Here is a 22561-nt window from a genome sequence, read left to right on the forward strand (position 1 = left end):
TTTTCTCATGACATAACATTCCTGTCGAGTGCAAGTAATGACACACTAGTAGAAATTCACGGCCGTAGTACGGAAGGGACAGTACCTGTTACAGAGAGAAGGTTGATGACTAGTCCCGGGAAAAGAGAAATAATGGATTAAAGTTTGCAAATGAGATGAAAAGGAAAAAGTGAAATAAATAGGAAAACTGTATTATCAGGAAAACTGTATTATTATTATTATTATTATTATTATTATTAAATATTCGTTCGCAGTTGGACAGAAAGAAGAGGTGACATCTGCCGGTAGGAAACATACGCCGATGATAATAAGTAAAGCTTTAATTTCTTAATTTGTCAGTGCACCTGAACTTGTATGTGTGATAGATTATTAGAACGATGATAACATCGACAGTTAAGTATATATTTAACAACATTTTACGATGTAATAAGTGTCGTACTCATAGGATCTTGTGGGACTCTCACAGTCAAAAGGCTGCATTTTGATGTCGGATAGTTTTATATTCTGACAGAATGCAACAATAAATATTTTATACAGTTAACGGCAACTATGATGTCTTTTAAGAAATATTATATGACTGTGAATCCCAACCATAAGATATTAATCACATGAGAAGTTAAGTAAGGCTTTACTCTTCATCTCTACGCAGCGGCCTGACGCGGTGGTCTAGCGGTTCTAGGCGCTCAGTCCGGAACCGCGCGACTGCTACGGTCGCAGGTTCGAATCCTGCCTCGGGCATGGATGTGTGTGATGTCCTTAGGTTAGTTAGGTTTAAGTAGTTCTAAGTTCTAGGGGACTGATGACCACAGCTGTTAAGTGCCATAGTGCTCAGAGCCATTTGAACCATTTGAACCTACGCAGCGCGGTTATGGATCAGATGCAGGTTAATGGAGTGGGTAGTTTGTCCCTGAGTCGTATAACTGAAAGAGAGAAGGAGATGGAGAAAGATTTAGTGTTACGAATAGGTACAGCCAAGAAGCTAGATGTATCATATCTCGTGCTGAAGTTATGGAGTTACGGCAGGGTCGTGAAACGCGAGGAGAACACTAGTGGCTAAAAAATCGAAACGTGTGAAAATAACATCGCGGATCTGACGACTGCAATGAAAATAAAGAGAATGGGAGGGATATGTAGCCAATCGAATGGGTTGTAAATGAGCCAGGGAATTTGTTCGCTGGATTCCAAGAGAGAAGTGGAGGTTGGATAAATGACTTTAGAAACCACGCAGAAGGAACATGGATACGAGTAACTGGTTTTCAATGCACAGAAACATCAGGATGGCGACGTTGTTAAATTTTGGACCACAAGCAACAACACAAATGTCTGTACGTGATTTCAATGGTCCTTTAACCTATTTGCAAGAAAAGCAGACCATTATGGATCCTTAAGATGGTGCACAGGAGATGATGCCGTGATTCATGTAGTAAAGGAAATGGGCATGAAGAAAGGTTGGTTTTGAAGGATTACGATAACAATAATGCATAAACATCCGTGGCAAATTTGTTTGAGAAAGTACCAGGGATACTGCTTTTATTTCATCTATTTTAGTATTTGAAGCATTTTAACACCTGGGCATACAAGAGAAAACACGTAGGCACTCTCAAAATGGGTACAGATTTTAGGAAGAGTAAAAACTGTGTGAATACTAAAACATAACGAGGGCGTTCGCATTTCACAGTTACTACAGTTGCATAAAAATACTACCAGCAGGGTACAGGTACTTCTGATTACGAAAGAATGTTGCTTGAGCAACATTATTTTGTCAAAACATCAGCTGCAGTTCCTGCACAGAACATTTCCACAGTTTGCAGAATGTGTGCCGGCATAGTCGGTGATATGTGTCGCGTAACATCTTATAGGGTTCCCCTGCACGTATGAGACCAACAATGCCAAATCTGAAGAAGGTGGAGGATCTCAGTCGTGCTTACTCGTCTTATACAGTAGGGTATCGTGGAAGATTGTGAACGAACGAAATTCGTACATCTAGTTGATACGCCGTTCTGTTGGAAGTAAAATTTCTCTCTCCTGTAGAGTATGGGAACGACGAGTGATATAAACGTGTTTTTCACATGAAGACAAACTTGACTTTGTACCTTCGAAAAACAATGCTCCAGCTCGGAACCTATGTGGTAGTTAAACATCGGTGGTCAGTTACCGTGTAATTGATTTCCATTTGCACAACGACATATAGTGTGTCTACAGACCAGTGCGCACAAATAGGACCAATTTATTTTCCTTTTCAGCCTTAACTGTATCTCTCCTTGTGCAAATTATACACGATACCGATAATTCTAACGGTAATCCTGTTCCGTAATCATGATACCTCTTATAACTACCTTTTGGTATTCAATATTTTTAATGGTTTTACCAGTCGCGTGGAGGCCTGGCTAGTATCGTCTACTTAGGTAGTATTGTTCTCCAAATTAATTTGTTATTAATGCGCACTGCCTGACAAAAAAAAGTGAAGCAGGCAGAAGCGGAGGAGAGCACGAAACGAGACTTCGCAGGTTGAGAGGTTATCTGAGGTTATTTCAGTGATTAGAAAATCGAATCAAATTTGTCAAGAATCTGGCATGAGACCACGTATCTGTCGGACGTTGTACCCCTTCCAGCCCGGATGCGTGCACTAATTCGTTTGGGAGTGGTGTCATAAACCCGTTGCATCTCCGAGGGCACGCTGGCCCACAACTGTTGTAACTGGTTCCTGATATCCTGGATAGTGGAACCGGTATTGGATTGACCCCGAAGCTGATCACACACTTGTTCTGTTGGGGACAGATCCAACGATCTTGCTGGCCACAAGAGTACCTCAGTGTCAAGCAGACAGTTCACAGAAACGCGTGCCATGTGTGGACGGGCGCTGTTCTGCCGAAAAATGGCACCACGATCCTGTTGCATGAGAGATAAGACACGAAGACACAGGATGTCCGCGACGTACCGTTGAGTTGTCGCAGTTCCCTCAATCACTACCAGCTGTGACCTGAAGTCATACTCTATCCCGATGGCTTCCCACACCATGACACCTGGAGTAGCACGGCTGTGTCTCTTCGAAACACTAGAAGAATGGGACCTCTCCCCAGATCGCCTCGATATTCGGGATGACACAGAACGTGCATGGAGAACACTAGTTGTTTTCAGAGCCCAGACGCAGGTGTGAAGACGTTACAATTTGATTGGTGCACAATATGGTAGTCCTAATCTGTAGTAGCCAGACGCCGGCCGAAGTGGCCGTACTGTTAAAGGCGCTGCAATCTGGAACCGCAAGACCGCTACGGTCGCAGGTTCGAATCCTGCCTCGGGCATGGATGTTTGTGATGTCCTTAGATTAGTTAGGTTTAACTAGTTCTAAGTTCTAGGGGACTAATGACCTCAGCAGTTGAGTCCCATAGTGCTCAGAGCCGTTTGAACCAATATATACACTCCTGGAAATTGAAATAAGAACACCGTGAATTCATTGTCCCAGGAAGGGGAAACTTTATTGACACATTCCTGGGGTCAGATACATCACATGATCACACTGACAGAACCACAGGCACATAGACACAGGCAACAGAGCATGCACAATGTCGGCACTAGTACAGTGTATATCCACCTTTCGCAGCAATGCAGGCTGCTATTCTCCCATGGAGACGATCGTAGAGATGCTGGATGTAGTCCTGTGGAACGGCTTGCGATGCCATTTCCACCTGGCGCCTCAGTTGGACCAGCGTTCGTGCTGGACGTGCAGACCGCGTGAGACGATGCTTCATCCAGTCCCAAACATGCTCAATGGGGGACAGATCCGGAGATCTTGCTGGCCAGGGTAATTGACTTACACCTTCTAGAGCACGTTGGGTGGCACGGGATACATGCGGACGTGCATTGTCCTGTTGGAACAGCAAGTTCCCTTGCCGGTCTAGGAATGGTAGAACGATGGGTTCGATGACGGTTTGGATGTACCGTGCACTATTCAGTGTCCCCTCGACGATCACCAGTGGTGTACGGCCAGTGTAGGAGGTGGCTCCCCACACCATGATGCCGGGTGTTGGCCCTGTGTGCCTCGGTCGTACGCAGTCCTGATTGTGGCGCTCACCTGCACGGCGCCAAACACGCATACGACCATCATTGGCACCAAGGCAAAAGCGACTCTCATCGCTGAAGACGACACGTCTCCATTCGTCCCTCCATTCACGCCTGTCGCGACACCACTGGAGGCGGGCTGCACGATGTTGGGGCGTGAGCGGAAGACGGCCTAACGGTGTGCGGGACCGTAGCCCAGCTTCATGGAGACGGTTGCGAATGGTCCTCGCCGATATCCCAGGAGCAACAGTGTCCCTAATTTGCTGGGAAGTGGCGGTGCGGTCCCCTACGGCACTGCGTAGGATCCTACGGTCTTGACGTGCATCCGTGCGTCGCTGCGGTCCGGTCCCAGGTCGACGGGCACGTGCACTTTCCGCCGACCACTGGCGACAACATCGATGTACTGTGGAGACCTCTCGCCCCACGTGTTGAGCAATTCGGCGGTACGTCCACCCGGCCTCCCGCATGCCCACTATACGCCCTCGCTCAAAGTCCGTCAACTGCACATACGGTTCACGTCCACGCTGTCGCGGCATGCTACCAGTGTTAAAGACTGGGATGGATCTCCGTATGCCACGGCAAACTGGCTGACACTGGCGGCGGCGGTGCACAAATGCTGCGCAGCTAGCGCCATTCGACGGCCAACACCGCGGTTCCTGGTGTGTCCGCTGTGCCGTGCGTGTGATCATTGCTTGTACAGCCCTCTCGCAGTGTCCGGAGCAAGTATGGTGGGTCTGACACACCGGTGTCAATGTGTTCTTTTTTCCATTTCCAGGAGTGTAGTAGCCAGACGTGGTCGCCCGGAATCTTGATGAGAGTATGCCTTCCTTCACGTTCGCATGCAGTCTTAACGTCATGCCACTGTCACATCCAAATGGTCTACAAATGAGGATAATGCACGATTCGACCAGCCAGCCAAATGGACCTCCACAATGAGACCTCTTTCGAATTCTGCCAGTTGGCGATAACGGTGTCTCGCATGAGTACGCAGCATCCGTGTCCTTCACAGTGATCACTCACCATCTGATGCCACCCCTTATATACTGTACCAAGCCTCGTAACAACACTAAACACGGAAAACGCTAATGCGCTCCGGTGGCCGATCTACCTGTCACAGAGAATTGCAACTCTACTCGCCTATGTTGTGTACGTGTACGAAGTTACATTGACATCCGACCATGTCTTCTGGACGCTTCACTTTTTATCAGGTGGTGTGCTACTAATGGAGCAGATGTGCTGAAGTGTAGTAGAGCAAGTACTATTGATAATTAATGTGTTTGGATGAAAAAGAAAGAAGATTTACAGCCGTCGGCTACGAGTTGATTAGAGACTGGGCATAAACTCTGATTAGGGGAAGATGAATCACGAAATCAGCCGTGTGATTTCCAAAGGAACCTTCCCGACATTTGTCTGAGGCGATTGAGAGGAAGCATGGATAGCCTAAATGTGGATGGCCCCTACGCGGATTAGAACACATTCCCGATGGTATGTCTTGACCACTGCGGCACTACTTCCAATCTATGCCAAGGAAATGATATCGAGCAAGATAAACTCCATCTAACACTACAGTAAGAGCAGCCGGGTGTTTCTTGCGTTCCCCATGAACTACAAAGGATGAAGACATATGATGATGTCATATAAGTGCTTAATGAGCCCGCATTCTCCTCTCCACCTGCTGCTCCAGAAAGAAGGGTGAAGATAAATTAAGTCAGGGCAGAGGCACATAAAAAGTCGTCATTACAGCGCCCCATCCTTTTCTGGATATTTCCCCCCATAGACATGAAAGTTTGGTTTCTAGGAGCCTGTCACTGGTTACGCAGAGGAACCTAGCAAAGGGACGAGGCTTAGCTGACCGAGCACCAAAAAACAAATCAGTGGATGCTTGCCGAACAGCAACGTGACTAGGACGTGATAAGTTCAGCACGGCGGGTTCATGGGTTTTTCCGAAGTGTCCGCGAAAGACTAAGCACATTATACGAACCACTCCAAAGAGCTGGTCTTTTTTTCTTTTAAGAAAATGATCCATATCTTGCGTATTTACGTAAAATTAATAAGGTTAGGACATGAACGGACAACTGTGGATTGATAGTCACATCACAACATAATTTGTTGAATGTGAACGATGTATTCAATTTAGGCAGGAAGTGTATGTAGGAACTGATGGTGTATACAGCATAGTCCACAGCATATGCAGCAGCCGCTTGATGCTCTAACGAATAACATAATTCGAACTTAACCGTTCATTTGAAAGACACATATATTACTGATGAAAAATTTTATTATGGAATAAATGTCCTGAGAAACAGTGCCTAATATACCCATTTAATTGGAAAGTCTTACGTAACAAATTTTCTTTTTAATTTGCGCATCAAACAACAGTAGTTTGTATGACGCATTGTTTCAACTATATTTGAACTGTTCAGTCATGAAAACTGTTACTATGGACTACTTCCCATATTTATCGGCTCTGAATTCAGATGCGCATTAATGAAAATCACGACACATTGCACCTGGCTATTTATGTTTGAAATTTCACACTTACGTAGTTGGCACTCGTTGTTCTAATTACTGTACCGTGTATTTCGGCTTGTGCAACTGCGAAGCGTTATTTAAGTTTGTGCTGATGCGACTTTGTTAATGGGCGTGTTTCTTTCTTTCATCTTAATTACTGAGTTTCAAGTGATAAAATGTTGGCGTTGCAACTACACTGCACTACAGAATTAAAAACTCACTTGTTCGAAACTCCGTAATTGTCTCCCACTCCGGCGCATAAGTTTGAAACTTTGGCTCAAAGGTGCTTTCAAACTTCCTCTGTGAAGATGCAAAAGCATGGCGCCCTGCGACATCGGCCTCGGGCGCGAAAACGCTTCACACAGCAAGGTCTCGACACATACGGAAAGAAGGCTACAGCTCAGAAGTTCATGTGACGTGTAAAAGTGGATTAATGGGAACTGGCACCAAATTTCACAGCAGTTCTGCTCAGCGCTACCGTTGATGTGTCACACGACAGGCAGGTCGTCACAGCCCCTCTTGCCCACACTTCACATCTTCTTTCGACGCCTCTGCGATGTAGATCAGAACCGCGAGCTAAGTTTTGAAATCAAACAGTTTTCTTATGGCTGGCCAAGGAAAGCATTCCAAACACAACGCCGCTCAGAATAGAAATGAAAAGGCCTCAGGGGGTGCCACAAAGAGCGTCAATGAACCCAACCCTTCCCTAGGGACGTTGATTGCAACAAATTTCGTGGTGCGATGCGCAACGGGAAGACTTTCTTCTCAATCTGTGACACCGCTGGCACCGTCAGATGACTCAACTCTCCTCTGCAGACACTGTGGGGCTGCATCCCCAAGAAAGTTATCGCACCTCTTAGGAGTGCAGCGTGACCGCAATTTTCGCTCTCATGTACAGAAGCAGAAAAAGGATACATACTCTTTTTGAGTGCCACTGCTTCGCGCCCTCCTGTGACATGATTATGGAGAGGTGCGAAACTAACACATCCGTGAATAGAATGCAGAGGGTCCCACTAACAACCACACAGTTCAGGAAAACCTTCAGTGGCACTCACATGCATTTACTAATAATTTTAAAATTGCACCTTGACGGAGGAAATCTGCAAAGTAGCCCGAGCGGCTTTCAGGTCACTAGGGATTACAGACTAGCAAGTTTTAACGACTGATGCAGTTGGAGAAATACCACTAACAGTAATGAGAAGATCAATACGTGACCTGTCGAACAATGCGGATAGTCAAAACTCTAAGAAAGATCAGAGACAAACGACTAATACAAGGCAATTTTTTGTGAGTGTAACTGGGGAAGAGGGGGCAGAGTGTAGTCCGCTTGTAGCAATATATTCTGCAATTACAGTGAATAGTTATACCTTGTATTCCTTGAATAGTTAAGTATTGCTGCGAAGTGTCGGAAGACCAGTTCCTCCATGAATACTAGGTCATAATTTGTACATAAACTATGTCATAAAAATTATTCGGACACTCCTATGCAATGTGGAATTGAGCACCAGATGTCACACGAGCCAGAAGCTACGGATATTGTTATTAGAGTAGCAATAACAGCAGGATGGATCATTCAGGAGAGCTCCTTGACTTCGAACATGGACCCGTCATGTGGTGTCACCTGAGTAACAAGTCCATCAGGGACGTTTCACCCCTTCCAAGAACTACCCAAATGGTTCAAATGGCTCTGAGCACTATGGGACTTAACTTCTGAGGTCATCAGTTGCCTAGAACTTAGAACTAATTAAACCTAACTAACCTAAGGATATCACACACATCCGCGCCCGAGGCAAGATTCGAACCTGCGACCGTAGCGGTCGCTCGGTTCCATACTGAAGCGCCTAGAACCGCACGGCCACTCCGGCCGGCAGAGCTGCCCAAGTCGACTGTTGGTGATGTAATTATGAAGCGGAAGCGCGAAGAAACAACTAGAGCTAAACGGAGACCAGACAGACCGCAAGTGCTGACGGACAGTCCGTTAAACGTCCGGTCAGCAATCCAGCTAGCATAATGATCGCGCGTAGGTAGTTTAAAAGAATTGGGTGCAGTGGTGAAGCAGCTCCCCATAAGCCACACGTATCTGCAATCACTGCCAAGAGGTGCTTAAGGTGTTGCAAAGAGCGACACCACTGGAGAACCAGATGATTGAAAACGAGTGATTTGGTGTGATTAATCACACTTTACCCCGTGGCATTCCAATAGAAGGATTTGAGTTTGACGAATGCCTGGAGAAGGTTATGTGCCATCATGTGCATAGATGTGAGCCCCTGACTGCGGAAAGATGTGAAAAAATTTTACGGCATTGTGTACTGCATACGGTGGAGGAACCGTTCGGAGACGACGATTGTATGAGCTTGATAATACTTCATGTTATACAGCAGAATCAGTGAGGCAATGGTTTGTGGATAATAACATGCCTGAAATGGACTGACTTGTCCACATTTCCGACATGAACCCAGTGGGACATCTTTGGGATGAGTTAGAACGTCGACTTCGCTTCATATCCCAGGGTCGAATTTCACTATTTTCTGTGGTTTTCGCTCTCACCACATCTGTAGTTTCGGCAGACACCTCACTGAAAGTGCCCGCAGCAGAGTTCAAGCAATCATGAACGCGAAGGATGAACAAACTCCATCTTAGTGTCCAATATTAGGAGTCCGGATTAGATCAGATAGAGTTACATAATCCTGATATTTACTTTTAAGGGCTTAGGTTGTGGGTTCTTACCATAGATTATTCTAGCTGTATCGAAGGTATAACGATTGTATGAATCCATGCTGTAGTATTTGCCACTATTACACTGTAGTAGTATGTTAAACAACCTGCGTTAAATTTTGAGGCTGAAGATTTAATTTATAGCAATACCAAAGAAAGAAATAAATGGATACACGATGCAAGTTCAAAAATTCTTATTAGATCTTGAAATTCTCCTGCTTACCTTGCGTAGGTACCACGATGAACACGATTGCTATCCCGACAAAAGCAGCAGCACCGATCTCGACGTAGATGAAGTAGGCGCAAATGAGGCCGGTGATGGGGGCAACCCACATGGTGTGCATGAAGACGGACAGCAGGTCGAACCTACTGACGTCGTTGGACAGCAGGTTGACCACTTGGCCAGCCGCTGTCTCTCCCATAGCGGTGCGGCTCAGGCGCAGCGACTGAAACACATATGTCCCAACTGAACCTACCGATACTCGGCGTTGGCTTTGAACTGTAAGGTAATAGCGTTGTGGTATGTGACGTCATACACATGCAGACAGAAAGCAAACAGAACACTAACTATACATGTTTTGCGTCTATATTAATTTTTGGAATATACGTTGTGGTGACAGACTGATATTTAGCTCTAAGTTGGGGCGAAAGTTGACAGTTCGGCTATGATTTTCCAAATATTTCACATATGTGGAAACTCCTAATTTATTCGACAAAACATACAGACATGTCGAAATATGAGAAATAAGCAGCTATGCTGGATGTTAAGAGGATGATTGTCGGTGCTGCCGATTTTGTCAATGGAGAAGGGTAATGTATGGCTGCTGGTACATACTTTTCAATCTACTTAAGACTGACTGCGTTTCCTGTTATCATGTTTCATCTTACACGACGTTCCATGAGATATTAGAACAGCTGTCAGGTGCATGTAGGTACTGAAATTGCAAACAACTTTTGTACTAAAATAAAAAAATACTAAAAAGGAAACATTTCCCTGATGTTATTGTTGGAGAACCTTAGGAAATGGTTTATTTTTTAATACCAGTGTCAGGTTCTGTCAAGCACCAATGAATTCAGTTAATGTTGACAATATGATTCCTTTCGGTGTTTGAGAAGCATGCTTAGCTCGGAGTAGACAGGAAACAGTGGCAATCAACGCTCCGTGAGACCATAATTAATGAAGTGAGGATACTCGTTTAGCAAAAATATGCTTGTTTGTCCGTAATCCTAATCTGCATATTTGTTGTTAATACATTATTAATTTTAGTGAACTGGAATTGTATGCTGAGTGGGAATGGTGTCCCAGGAGCAATGGTCAGTATTCAGGGATATCACTAGAACAATCATTTGAAACAAAATACCTCATACGGGCATATACCTTGTTCCGAATGGTTTTCGAGATAGGACACATTTAATGTACATTTCTTTTTCGGCGGACATATGTGTCTTTTTGGCGCGCACGTATGTGTCTTACCCACCCAATCTCTTCGACGTTTTATTCTAGCCCGACCTACCCCGTTGCAATCAGCGTCTTTGCTCAGTATGCCTTTCTGCCATTTAAACAGCCCACTGAATGCGCTGTTGTCCGTGGTGTGTTGTGTGTGAAGTAGTGGGAGAGTCTGGGAGCGTATCAGTGCCAAGTGGACAGAATGGTCATAAGGAGAAAACATCCAGCAACATTATCAATTAATGCCAAGCCGAATAACTACTTGCATAAGGACCAGAGGTGGACCAACACGTAATTGAGTTACTCAATTTGTGAAGCTCTTTCTCTTGAATAAATCATCCAATTATGAAATGTAATGATTTGTTCGTCTGTACATGTACATTATAATTACGGATTTCCACCCTATTCGGGTAATTACTTCATGATGTGTCTCTTTTTTTGTCTTAGAGTGTATTACTGCAGTAAAAGCTTTCCTGAATTCTAACCTCTCAACTCGCAGGGTCACCGAGACTTTTTTGGTAGCAACACTCTCGTGTCCCACATCTGGCGAAGTCACTATGCGCAAAAACTGATTGACTGGGTTCAAGGCGCTCGACGTTGGCGGTATTAACGCATAAACATTTATTTCCTTAACTGTAGACATGTGCCTAAGAGCCAGTAGTGATCGGACACGCTGCGACACGGCGGCAAGAGCATTTCTTTCATCACAGTGAGCGGCATTCGATGACATCCGTGCCGGTCGGAGTGGCCGAGCGGTTCTAGTCGCTTCAGTCTGGAACCACGCGATCGATACGGTAACAGGTGCGAATCCTGCCTCGGGCATGGATGTGTGTGATGTCCTTAGGTTGGTTAGTTTTAAGTAGTTCTAAGTTCTAGGGGACTGATGACCTCAGATGTTAAGTTCCATAGTGCTCAGAGCCATTTGAACCATTTGAACCATTTTCGATGACATCCGTATTCTGTTTACTCCTTCAGATAAATACATCTCTGGATGATGTAATTTCTGCCATTTTTCGATAGTACACTATGTACTATAGGCCTACAAAGCCACAATTAATGTTGAACGCAACTTAGAGAGTGTCTTATTTTTGCAGATAATCGGTAGATGGGATTCATACTGTTCTTAATCGAAGGTGTGAGTCATTATTTCGGAGGATTAAGACACAAGAGTACGGTAGGAGGACAATCGTCTATTATTTTCATTCATTCAGTGCTTGTACTGCGTTCGGCAGCCTTCAGGGAGAAGAGAGTGTGCTGGTCGAAAATATTGCGGATATCACACGAATTGAAGCGTTAGAATGTAGAGTAATTTTCAGTTTTTGGACAATCTGAGCAAAAATTCAGTTCAAATATTACGAAAGTATTCAGCATGGACTGTATCTCATCTCTAGCTAAGGCTTTAGGTGGAGTGAGGTTCGGGTTGGGGGTTGTGCAGACGTGAGGCTCAAATTAACATTTATTTTATTTTGCAACAGAATAGAAATGCTCTTTCACCAAAACAAAATACTTCTATAGCCCGTAAAGATCCTTAAGTTCGGCTCCACGAAATTAATAAAAAAATGTAAATTACCGAAGCTAAAAAGATAAACGCTTTTGCATGCTGAACATCAAGTTTTTTTTATATTTATTTTGTGCATCCAGACACGTTTCGCCCTGGTTACAAGGCAGCTTCAGTGGGTGACCTGAAATAGGACACATTTTTTTCGTTTTCACTTACACGTTATCATTTGCACTTATATGTTACATATTTAAAACAGTTCGTTGAGGTTGCAGCAGTAAAACATAAAATGGTAAAACAATTTTCAGTCTACATATTGGCTACTACTACTACTACTACTACCGTCGTCAGATAGCTACCACAGCACTCTACATACAAGTGTCTAACAAATTACCTACGCATATATCTTAACAAAATCTTATACAGTAATACGAACAACTGATTATTCACATAGAATAAGTAACAAGATGAATTCTATGCAGTCACGCTCACGACGTAGTTGGAACAAAACACTTTGGTACTGAAACACACTCACAGCACGCAGTTAACAAGTAGAACTGCCCTCGATTACACCGCACACACCCGCACTACTGTGTGACACCACTAAAGAACAACAGCTTGTTGTACAACTACCGACTTCCGAGCAGATTTGGTGGCTACCAGTTAAACCCAGTGTACTACTCGCACGCCGTACAGTGCATTGTATCAACCATTAAACCACCAGCATGAGCTCATCAGCTCCTAAAAACAGTCGGGGTACTGCTCCTCTCGACATGCAGAAGCCCCTTTCTCAGCCAACACTGAGATCGCTGTCTATCCGGTTCTACAGGTTCGACACCCCGTGCAGACCCGGGGTCCACAGGAAATACGGGCTGCATAACTAACTTGTGACGTCAATGAAAATAAAATCCTTAACTTTGACATAAATTATAACGAGAGCGAGCGTATTTAAACGTGCAGGCACCAAGCATTAAACTGGGCTGAAATAACAACTCGCTCCTCGCTGGAGACAGTTGCTGCAACTCGTAAGACCTGCAGTGTCACGCGCTGTGACGTAAGCGTCGGGGCCCCTGTATCTCGTTATTTCGTTGGCCCCGGCGCAGCCCGTACTGAGGTCCGGCTGACCAGTTCTCGAGGCCCTCGCCCCTGGCTCTGCCCGGCACGCTCGTTCGTCTCTGTTGAGCGACTGACCTCTCCAACACGTTCGGGCTCAGCCCGCCGGTCCGGACACTTCGCCAGACGCCCCAATCCGGTCCACGGCGACGCGGCGCAGCCTTGTCCGCCGCTACCAAGAAGAACTGCCAGCATGAGGGACTTACAAGTAGATATCCTCAGAGTGGCAAAACAGCTGATTGTATACCCGTTAGGTTCCCCTCAGAGTATGCTGATACAATAGCTCCATATGTAGTAATCATATACAACCGTTCGCTCGACGAAAGACCTGTACCTAAAGACTGGAAAACTGCACAAGTCACATCAATACCCGAGAAAGGAAATAAGAGTAACCCGCTGAATTACTGACCCGTATCGCTAACGTTGATTTGCTTTAGGATCTTGGAACAATACTGTGTTGGAACATTGTCAGTTATCTCGAAGGAAACGATTTACTGACAAACAGCCCACACGAATTCAGAAAGTACAGCTCTTGTGAAACACAACTAGCTCTTTATTCTCACGAAGTAATGAGTGCTGTTGACAGAACATGTCAAATTGATTCCATATTTTCAAATTTCCAGAAGGCTTTTGTCACCGTTCCTCACAGGCGACTTTTATCGCGAAATACAGGAGAGAGTGTCACTCAAATGATACAGGATTTGGGACTGGCATCATTAAAACAAAGGTGTTTCTTGTTGCGGATGAATCTTCTCACGAAATTCCAATCATCAACTTTCTCTTCCGAATGCAAAAATATTTTGTTGACAGCGACCTACATACGGAGAAATGATCTCCATGATAAAATAAGGGAAATCAGATCCCGTACGGAAAGATATAGGTGTGTGTTCGTTCTTCCCACGCGCTATACGAGATTGGAATAATAGAGAATTGTGAAGGTGGTTCGATGAACATTCTGTTAGGCACTTAAATGAGATTCGAAGAATATCGATGTAGATGTAGAATCAAATTGCGTGCCTATGACTGGATTCGTGATTTCCTGTCAGAAAGATCACAGTTCATAATAAGTGATGGAAAGTAATTTAGTAAAACAGAAGTAATATCTGACATTTCTCAAGGAAGTTGCTGATCTACATACACGATTTTTGGAGACAATATGAATACCATTCTTAGATTCTTTGCAGATGACACTGACATTTACCGTGTTGTAAAGTCACCAGTGATGAAAACAAACTGCAAAACGATTTAGACAAGATTTCTACATGGTACGAAAAGAGGCAGTTGACTCTAAATGTCACGCGGGATTAGCTACAGTTATGGACTGTGCGGCTGGTCCCGGCGGAGGTTCGAGTCCTCCATCGGGCATGGGTGTGTGTGTTTGTCCTTAGGATAATTTAGGTTAAGTAGTGTGTAAGCTTAGGGACTGATGACCTTAGCAGTTAAGTCCCATAAGATTTCACACGCATTTGAACATTTGACTCTAAATAATGAAACGTGTGAAGTTATCCACATGAGTACCAAAAGAAATCCGCTAAATTCCGGTTACACGATAAATCACACAAATCTAATGCCTATAAATTCAACTACATATTTAGGGATTACAATTACGAATAGTTTACGTTGGGACGATCGAGTAGGTAATATTGTGGGCGAAACAAACCAAAGACTACGATTTGTTGGCAGAGAAAATGCAACAGTTGCACTACAGAGAGCCGGCCGAAGTGGCCGTGCGGTTCTAGGTGCTACAGTCTGGAGCCGAGCGACCGCTACGGTTGCAGGTTGGAATCCTGCCTCGGGCATAGATGTGTGTGATGTCCTTAGGTCAGTTAGATTTAATTAGTTCTAAGTTTTAGGCGACTGATGACCTCAGAAGTTAAGTCGTATAGTGCTCAGAGCCATTCGAACCATACTACAGAGACTGCCTACACTACACTTGTACGTCCTCTTCTTGCGTGTTGCTGTGCGGTGTAGGATCCGCATCAGACAGGATCGACATAGGACATCGTAAAAGTTCAAAGAAGGGTAGGTCGTTTTCTACTATCGCGAAATATGGGAGAGAGCAGCTCGGAAATGGTACGTGTACTGAGGTTGCAATCATTAAAAGAAAGGTATTGTTTGTTGCGCCAGGATCTTCTCATGAAATTTTAATCACCAACTTTCTCCGCAGAGTGTGAAGATATTTTGTTGGCACCCACCTACATAGGGAGGAATGATCATAACAATAAAATAAGAGAAGTCAGAGCTCACACAGAAAGATTTAGGTGTTGGTTTTTCCCGCGCGCTGTTCGAGAGTGGAACGGTAGAGAAACAGCTTGAAGGTGGTTCGATGAACCCTTTGCCAGACACCTGATTTGAATTGTAGAATAATTATGTAGATGCAGATTCAGATGTACCACCGCGGCGATGCCGCTGGCCTCCGGAAGATGTTGCTGGTTGCATCTGCTGAAGCTGATCATCGCCACGCCGTCCGTGCTTGCGACAAGTTCCGGCCACGGCGGCGCTAAGGGCAATCATCTTCGCGTCACCAACAAGCCACTCTGCTCAAAAGTCTCTCTGGATGAGGGGAAATCAACCATTCCCCACGAGGCAAGTCACTTGACGGAATGGATGAAAAAACTTTTAAGTTGGTTGAGACACTAACAGCAAGCCATCACTTAAAACTTCCGGGCTATTAGGCCGCGGTCGATGTATAAAAGTTTCTCCTAACGTTTCCTCTCAGACTCCCGGAAACATCTTCAGAGGTAAAATGGCAGAATGTGCCATACATTGACCACGGCCTAATAGCCCGGAAGTTTTAAGTCATGTCAGTACTACCCGTGAAAGCTTACATTGTATGAAGTAACAGCAAGACTGATTATCCTGATGTAATGTCTCAAAGTAATAGCAGAATGGAAACAGATGTATTTAATGAGCGATGGTAGCACTAGAAAAGCAAACAAATGTATAGGGGATCAGTTCAGACTTCGGGAAGAGGGGGTAGTGCTGCTGAATCGGCATTGTCACAAAGTGACAAAAAATTGAAGTGATAATTGCAATACTAGCATTCGGCTTTGAGCAGTGACGGAGTGGACACGCTCCCAGACGACACAAATAATATGGGGACTATAACTTCATATCTTTACCCATAGTTTGAAAAGTAAATAAAACAGTTTTTATTAGCTGCCTCGGTGAAAAAAATTACGTCGTGCTACAACTAGTCAGTGACAGAGATTACTGTTATTATTGCTATCTTCTGTCTGAAGACTTGTCTGATGCATCTCCAATGAGCAAAGTTTATCGAAAAGAATACGAGCCCAGTTCTGATACCATAAAAGAAACTCTACTGCTGTAACTGATATCGCGACGCACAGTATAAACTTAAAAAAAAAATTGGCGTACGGAAATCGAAGCTAGTATCGCAACATACACTTGAGCTGTATTACTCAAGAGGAGCTTCAGTACAAAGTTACGAATATTATGTGTGTATCAGAAGTAAATCGAAACAACTATGAAATGAACAACTCTAACCCTTATCGGATTGGAAGCGAATCGAGTATCGCAACAGAGACCCTACAGATGCTGTAGTAGGAACCACGAGACACAGTAAAACCTAAAGAAAAGATATTTATCATAAAGAAATCGAACGAGAATCGCAAAATACGCTTTAGCTATACAGTGGAGACTGCGATAGGTGGTTACGAATATACGGGTATGTATGTGTCCCGAGTAAATCGAAATGGTTATCGCAAGAAGAATATTAAGTATCTATTGGAAAGAAAACAAGTAGAGCGTCGTAGTAAAACTTTACAGCTGTAGTGCAAACTACTAGACACAGTACGAACGAAAAGAACTGTGCAGAAAAAAGATTGATATAGAGACTAAGAATTCGAATTCTTGGTGAAACAAAATAGACAGTATCTTGGAAGTACGAAGTTCGCTTCGAAGTCTTTTATTTCCTTATGTTCCCTGCGCTCCTGTAACTAACTGTTCGTAAATGATATTTCTTCAGTTTCCATATCAAACTCGTTTTCTGAAATGAATTGCAATTATGTACACCACCCACTAATCAGCACTCAAATGACATTACGTTAGTCGTATTGCATGGTTCCCGCAGAGTAAGATATCTGAGATGTGGAAATAAGCGAAGAATGTACAATTCGAAAGAAACGGTTTAAATACTACGTATCTACGCTGAGCCCAGCTACACGGCAGGAAAGACGACCCAGCCCCGATGTTTTCACAAATGCATAACTCTTATAGTTCGTCTTCAGCAACAAGTCATTGACATTAGCAACAATATTCACGACAAAATAACCAATCGCATTCGACCGGTGGCAGTAGTAGCAGTGGAGACTATACAGGGTAGTCCTAAACAATATGTCAAAAATGTAAAGGCACGTAGAGGGGACCTAACTAAGCAGGTTTGGTACAGGAATATGTATGCGGTAATGACACATTACAGCGCTAGCTTGTACAGCAGTATCGATCACAGGAAACTGAAAAGGCACGTAAAGACGAATGAAATCAGAAATTTATTAATAGTTTACAAGAGGTGCTCGAAAAAGCGACCACCAACAGAGATACACGATTCATAGCCACGGCGCATGGATCGGCGGACATTAGAAAAGACGTCAGGCAAGTCGATCACATGTCCAGTAGCAACAGACAGACGGGACTATCGCACACCAGGCTTCTTGGTGCAGGCTAAATAGGGAGAACGCAGTGGTCAGCGAACTGGACTGCCCCGTCCTATCCTGTCCATAGACAGCGTCCATGTTATTCCTGACGTTTCGACTGAAGTGAGATGGATGGGGCTCCATCGTGCTAGAACTACGTTCGTCTGCGGACAGCTGCAGGAACACGGCCCAGAAGTCCAGGCAAGACCTCCTATATTTTTGTACGAGTGGCCAGTTATACGACTAGGTAGAATATACAGTCCTATTAATTGATTGTGCAGAATGCCTGCCCAAATATTTACAAAAAACCTCCCTTGGTAGGCGTGTGCTATTGTGCCATGTGGGTTACCATGAGCCCGCAAATGAAAATCATGGATGTTCAACATACCCGACGGCGTAAAGGTAGCTTTATCAGTGAATAAAACATCTGCAGGGAAGGTTTCTTTGGCTGCAGTCTGCTGAAGATACCAAAGAGCAAAGTTGAGACGTGGAAGATAATCGTCAGGGGTCATTGCTCGCACCCTCTGTAAATGATACGGACGTTCCGCCTTCACGTTGTCCTCAGAGGACTTTGATGGCTCACACCTAACGCACGTCTACAGCTCTCGAGCTTGTCGATATCCTCTACTGTGTTTAGTATTCTTTCTTCCACTGCGATATCTTCCAATACCAGTTCCACGACAGAAAGCATAAAACGATCCACTCGTGCGTCACTCCCGATGAAGACGCTCGAATGTTCGGCGATCCAGCTGATTACTATCCGGGAATCACTACCTGTACATCCTTTGAGCAGTTTATCCATTTCCTTGTGCAGTCCCATACATGAAGTGCGTGTCGGCCAGCTCCGCATTCGTGAAACGATGCACGCTGGTCGCGATCCGCGCGGGAAATGATGAATTCAGCTAGCGACGAGCTTTTATACGCTCAGTCATTAGCGCTCTCTACCGGCTCAAGGCGGCATTACCACACACACATTCCTATACATCTGCTTATTTCGGTCCCCTCTACCTGCCGTTAAATTTTTGACATATACACTACTGACCATTAAAATTGTTACGCCAAGCAGAAATGCGGATGACAAACGGGTATTCATTGGACAAATCATACTAGAACTGACATGTATTTCATTTTCACGCAATTTGGGTGCATAGATCCTGAGAAATCAGTACCCAGAACAACCACCTCTGGCCGTAATAACGGCCTTGATACGCCTGGGCATTGAGTCGAACAGCGCTTGGATGGCGTGTACAGGTACAGCTGCCCATGCGGCTTCAACACTATACCACAGTTCATCAAGAGTAGTGACTGGCGTATTGTGACGAGCCAGTTGCTCGGCCGCCATTGACCAGACATTTTCAGTTGGTGAGAGATCTGGAGAATGTGCTGGCCAGAGCAGCAGTCGAACATTTTCTGTATCCAGAAAGGCCCGTACAGGACCTGCAACATGCGGTCATGCATTATCCAGCTGAAATGTAGGGTTTCGTAGGGATCTAATGAAGGGTAGAGCCACGGGCCGTAACACATCTGAAATGTAACATCCATTGTTCCACGTGCCGTCAATGCGAACAAGAGGTGACCGAGACGTGGAACCAGTGGCACCCCACACCATCACGTCGGGTGATACGCCAGTATGGCGATGACGAACACACACTTCCAATGTGCGTTCACCGCGATGTCACCAAACACGGATGCGACCATCATAATGCTGTAAATAGAACCTGGATTCATCCGAAAAAATGACGTTTTGCCATTCGTCACCCAGGTTCGTCGTTGAGTACACCATTGCAGGCGCTCCTGTTTGCGATGCAGCGTCAAGGGTAACCGCAGTCATGGTCTCCGAGCTGATAGTCCATGCTGCTGCAAACGTCGTCGAACTGTTCGTGCAGATGGTTGTTGTCTTGCAAACGTCCCCATCTGTTGACCCAGGGATCGAGACGTGGCTGCACGATCCGTTACAACCATGCGGATAAGATGCCTGTCATCTCGCCTGCTAGTGATACGAGGCCATTGGGATCCAGCACGACGTTCCGTATTACCCGGCTGAACCCACCGATTCCATATTGTGCTAAGCGTTATTGGATCTCGACCAACGCGAGCAGCAATGTCGCGATACGATAAACCGCAATCGCGATAGGCTACAATTCAACCTTTATCGAAGACGGAAACGTGATGGTACACACTTCTCCTCCTGACACGAGGCATCAAAACAACGTTTCACCAGGCAACGCCGGTCAACTGCTGTTTGTGTATGAGAAATCGCTGGGAAACTTTCCTCTTGTAAGCACATTGTAGGTGTCGCCACCAGCGCCAACCTTGTGTGAATGTTGTGAAAAACTAACCATTTGCATATCACAGCATCTTCTTCCTGTCAGTTAAACTTCGCGTCTGTAACACGTCATCGTCGTGGTGTAGCAATTTTGATGGCCAGAAGTGTAGCTTAGGCCCATTCAGTATAAAGCGTGTCGAGCGTACGTGGATAACTGCTCAGTCGTTGTCGTAATGCGGAAACGGAGTGATTTATCTGCCGTCCAGAAGGGCAAAATCATTGGATTTCGGCCCATGGGGGAAAGCACAAGCGAAACGCCCAAGTCTGTATACCGTTCGCGTGCCGCCGTGGTTAAAGCACATTGTGCATGGCAAAATGGCTCTGTCCAAAGCCGGCGCCGAGGCAACTGTGGTGTACCACGGCTGCGGAAACGTGTACGGACGAATGGATATGCAAATGTTGAAAAACTGGCCGCTCAGATGAGACAAGCGGCCGCGAAGAACGTCTCCACAACGACCATTCAGCGAACGTTGCTGAGAAAGGACTCGCCGCAGCATGCGCCTGTATCATGCACCCATGCTGACTCCTGTTCATCGCCGACGGATTTGCACGCCAGTACCACAACTGGACGTTCTCTGACTGGCAACAAGTGGCCTCTTCAGATGAATGCCGTTTTATGCTTCATCGGACAGATGGCCGTTGCCGTGTACGGCCCTGCAACAATCGTCGGAAGGGTCCACAGCGGAGAGAGGGAACGTCATGATTTAGGGAATGTTTTCGTATGTATCTGTCCTTGAGGACGATGTCCACTCATACATGCAGTTTGTGTTTTCCTAGGCGCGATGACATCTACACTACTCGCCACTAAAATTGCTACACCACGAAGATGACGTGCTACAGACGCGAAATTTAACCGACAGGAAGAGGATGCTGTGATATGCAAATTATTGGCTTTTCAGAACATTCACACAACGTTGGTGCCGGTGGCGACACCTACAACGTGTTGACATGAGGAGAGTTTCCAGCCGATTTCTCATACACAAACAACAGTTAACCGGCGTTGCCTGGTGAAACGCTGTTGTGATGCCTCGTGTAAGGAGGAGAAATGCGTACCATCACGTTTCCGACTTTGATAAAGGTCGGATTGTAGCCTATCGCGATTGCGGTTTATCGTATCGCGACATTGCTGCTCGCGTTGGTCGAGATCCAGTGACTCTTAGCACAATATGGATTCGGTGAGTTCAGGAGGGTGATACGGAACGCCGTGCTGGATCCCAACGGCCTCGAATCACTATCAGGCGAGATGACAGGCATCTTATCCGCATGGCTGTAACGGATCGTGCAGCCACGCCTCGATCCCTGAGTCAACAGATGGGGACGTTTGCAAGACAACAACCATCTGCACGAACAGTTCGACGACGTTTGCAGGAGCATGGACTATCAGCTCGGAGACCATGGCTGCGGTTACCCTTGACGCTGCATCGCAAACAGGAGCGCCTGCGATGGTGTACTCAACGACGAACCTGGGTACACAAATGGCAAAACGTCATTGTTTCGGATGAACCCAGGTTCTGTTTACAGCATCATGATGGTCGCATCGGTGTTTGGCGACATCGCGGTGAACGCACATTGGAAGCATGTGTTCGTCATCGCCATACTGGCGTATCACCCGTCGTGATGGTATGGGGTGCCATTGGTTACACGACTCGGTCACCTCTTGTTCGCATTGACGGCACGTTGAACAGTGGACGTTACATTTCAGATGTGTTACGACCCGTGGCTCTACCCTTCATTCGATCCCTGCGAAACCCTTCATTTCAGCGGGATAATGCACGACCCCATGTTGTAGGTCCTGTACGGGCCTTTCTGGATGCAGAAAATGTTCGACTGCTGCCCTGACCAGCACATTCTCCAGATCTCTCACCAATTGAAAACGTCTTGTCAATGGTGGCGGAGCAACTGGCTCGTCACAATACGCCAGTCACTACTCGTGATGAACTGTGGTATAGTGTTGAAGCTGCATGGGCAGCTGTACCTGTACACGTCATCCAAGCTCTGTTTGACTCAATTCCCAGGCGTATCAAGACTGTTATTACGGCCAGAGGTGGTTGTTCTGGGTACTGATTTCTCAGGATCTATGCACCCAAATTGCGTGAAAATGTAATCACACGTCAGTTCTAGTATAATATATTTGTGAAATGAATACCCGTTTATCGTCTGGATTTATTCTTGGTGTAGCAATTTTAATGGCCAGTAGTGTACCAGCAGGACAATGCAACATGTCAAGTAGCTCGCAG

General features: G+C 45.4%; 1 protein-coding gene across 1 annotated transcript in view; it reads right to left on the reverse strand.

Annotated features, from left to right (window-relative positions):
- LOC124594735 (ATP-binding cassette sub-family C member 4-like) overlaps positions 1-22561 on the reverse strand; it is a 279421-nt gene that overhangs the window by 146981 nt on the left and 109879 nt on the right. The window contains exon 5 of the mRNA XM_047133107.1: positions 9509-9731. Within this exon, the coding sequence (XP_046989063.1) occupies positions 9509-9731 (223 nt within the window). The remainder of the gene's footprint in view (positions 1-9508; positions 9732-22561) is intronic.

Source organism: Schistocerca americana, chromosome 2 (genome assembly GCF_021461395.2).
Source record: "Schistocerca americana isolate TAMUIC-IGC-003095 chromosome 2, iqSchAmer2.1, whole genome shotgun sequence".
NCBI lineage: Eukaryota > Metazoa > Arthropoda > Insecta > Orthoptera > Acrididae > Schistocerca > Schistocerca americana.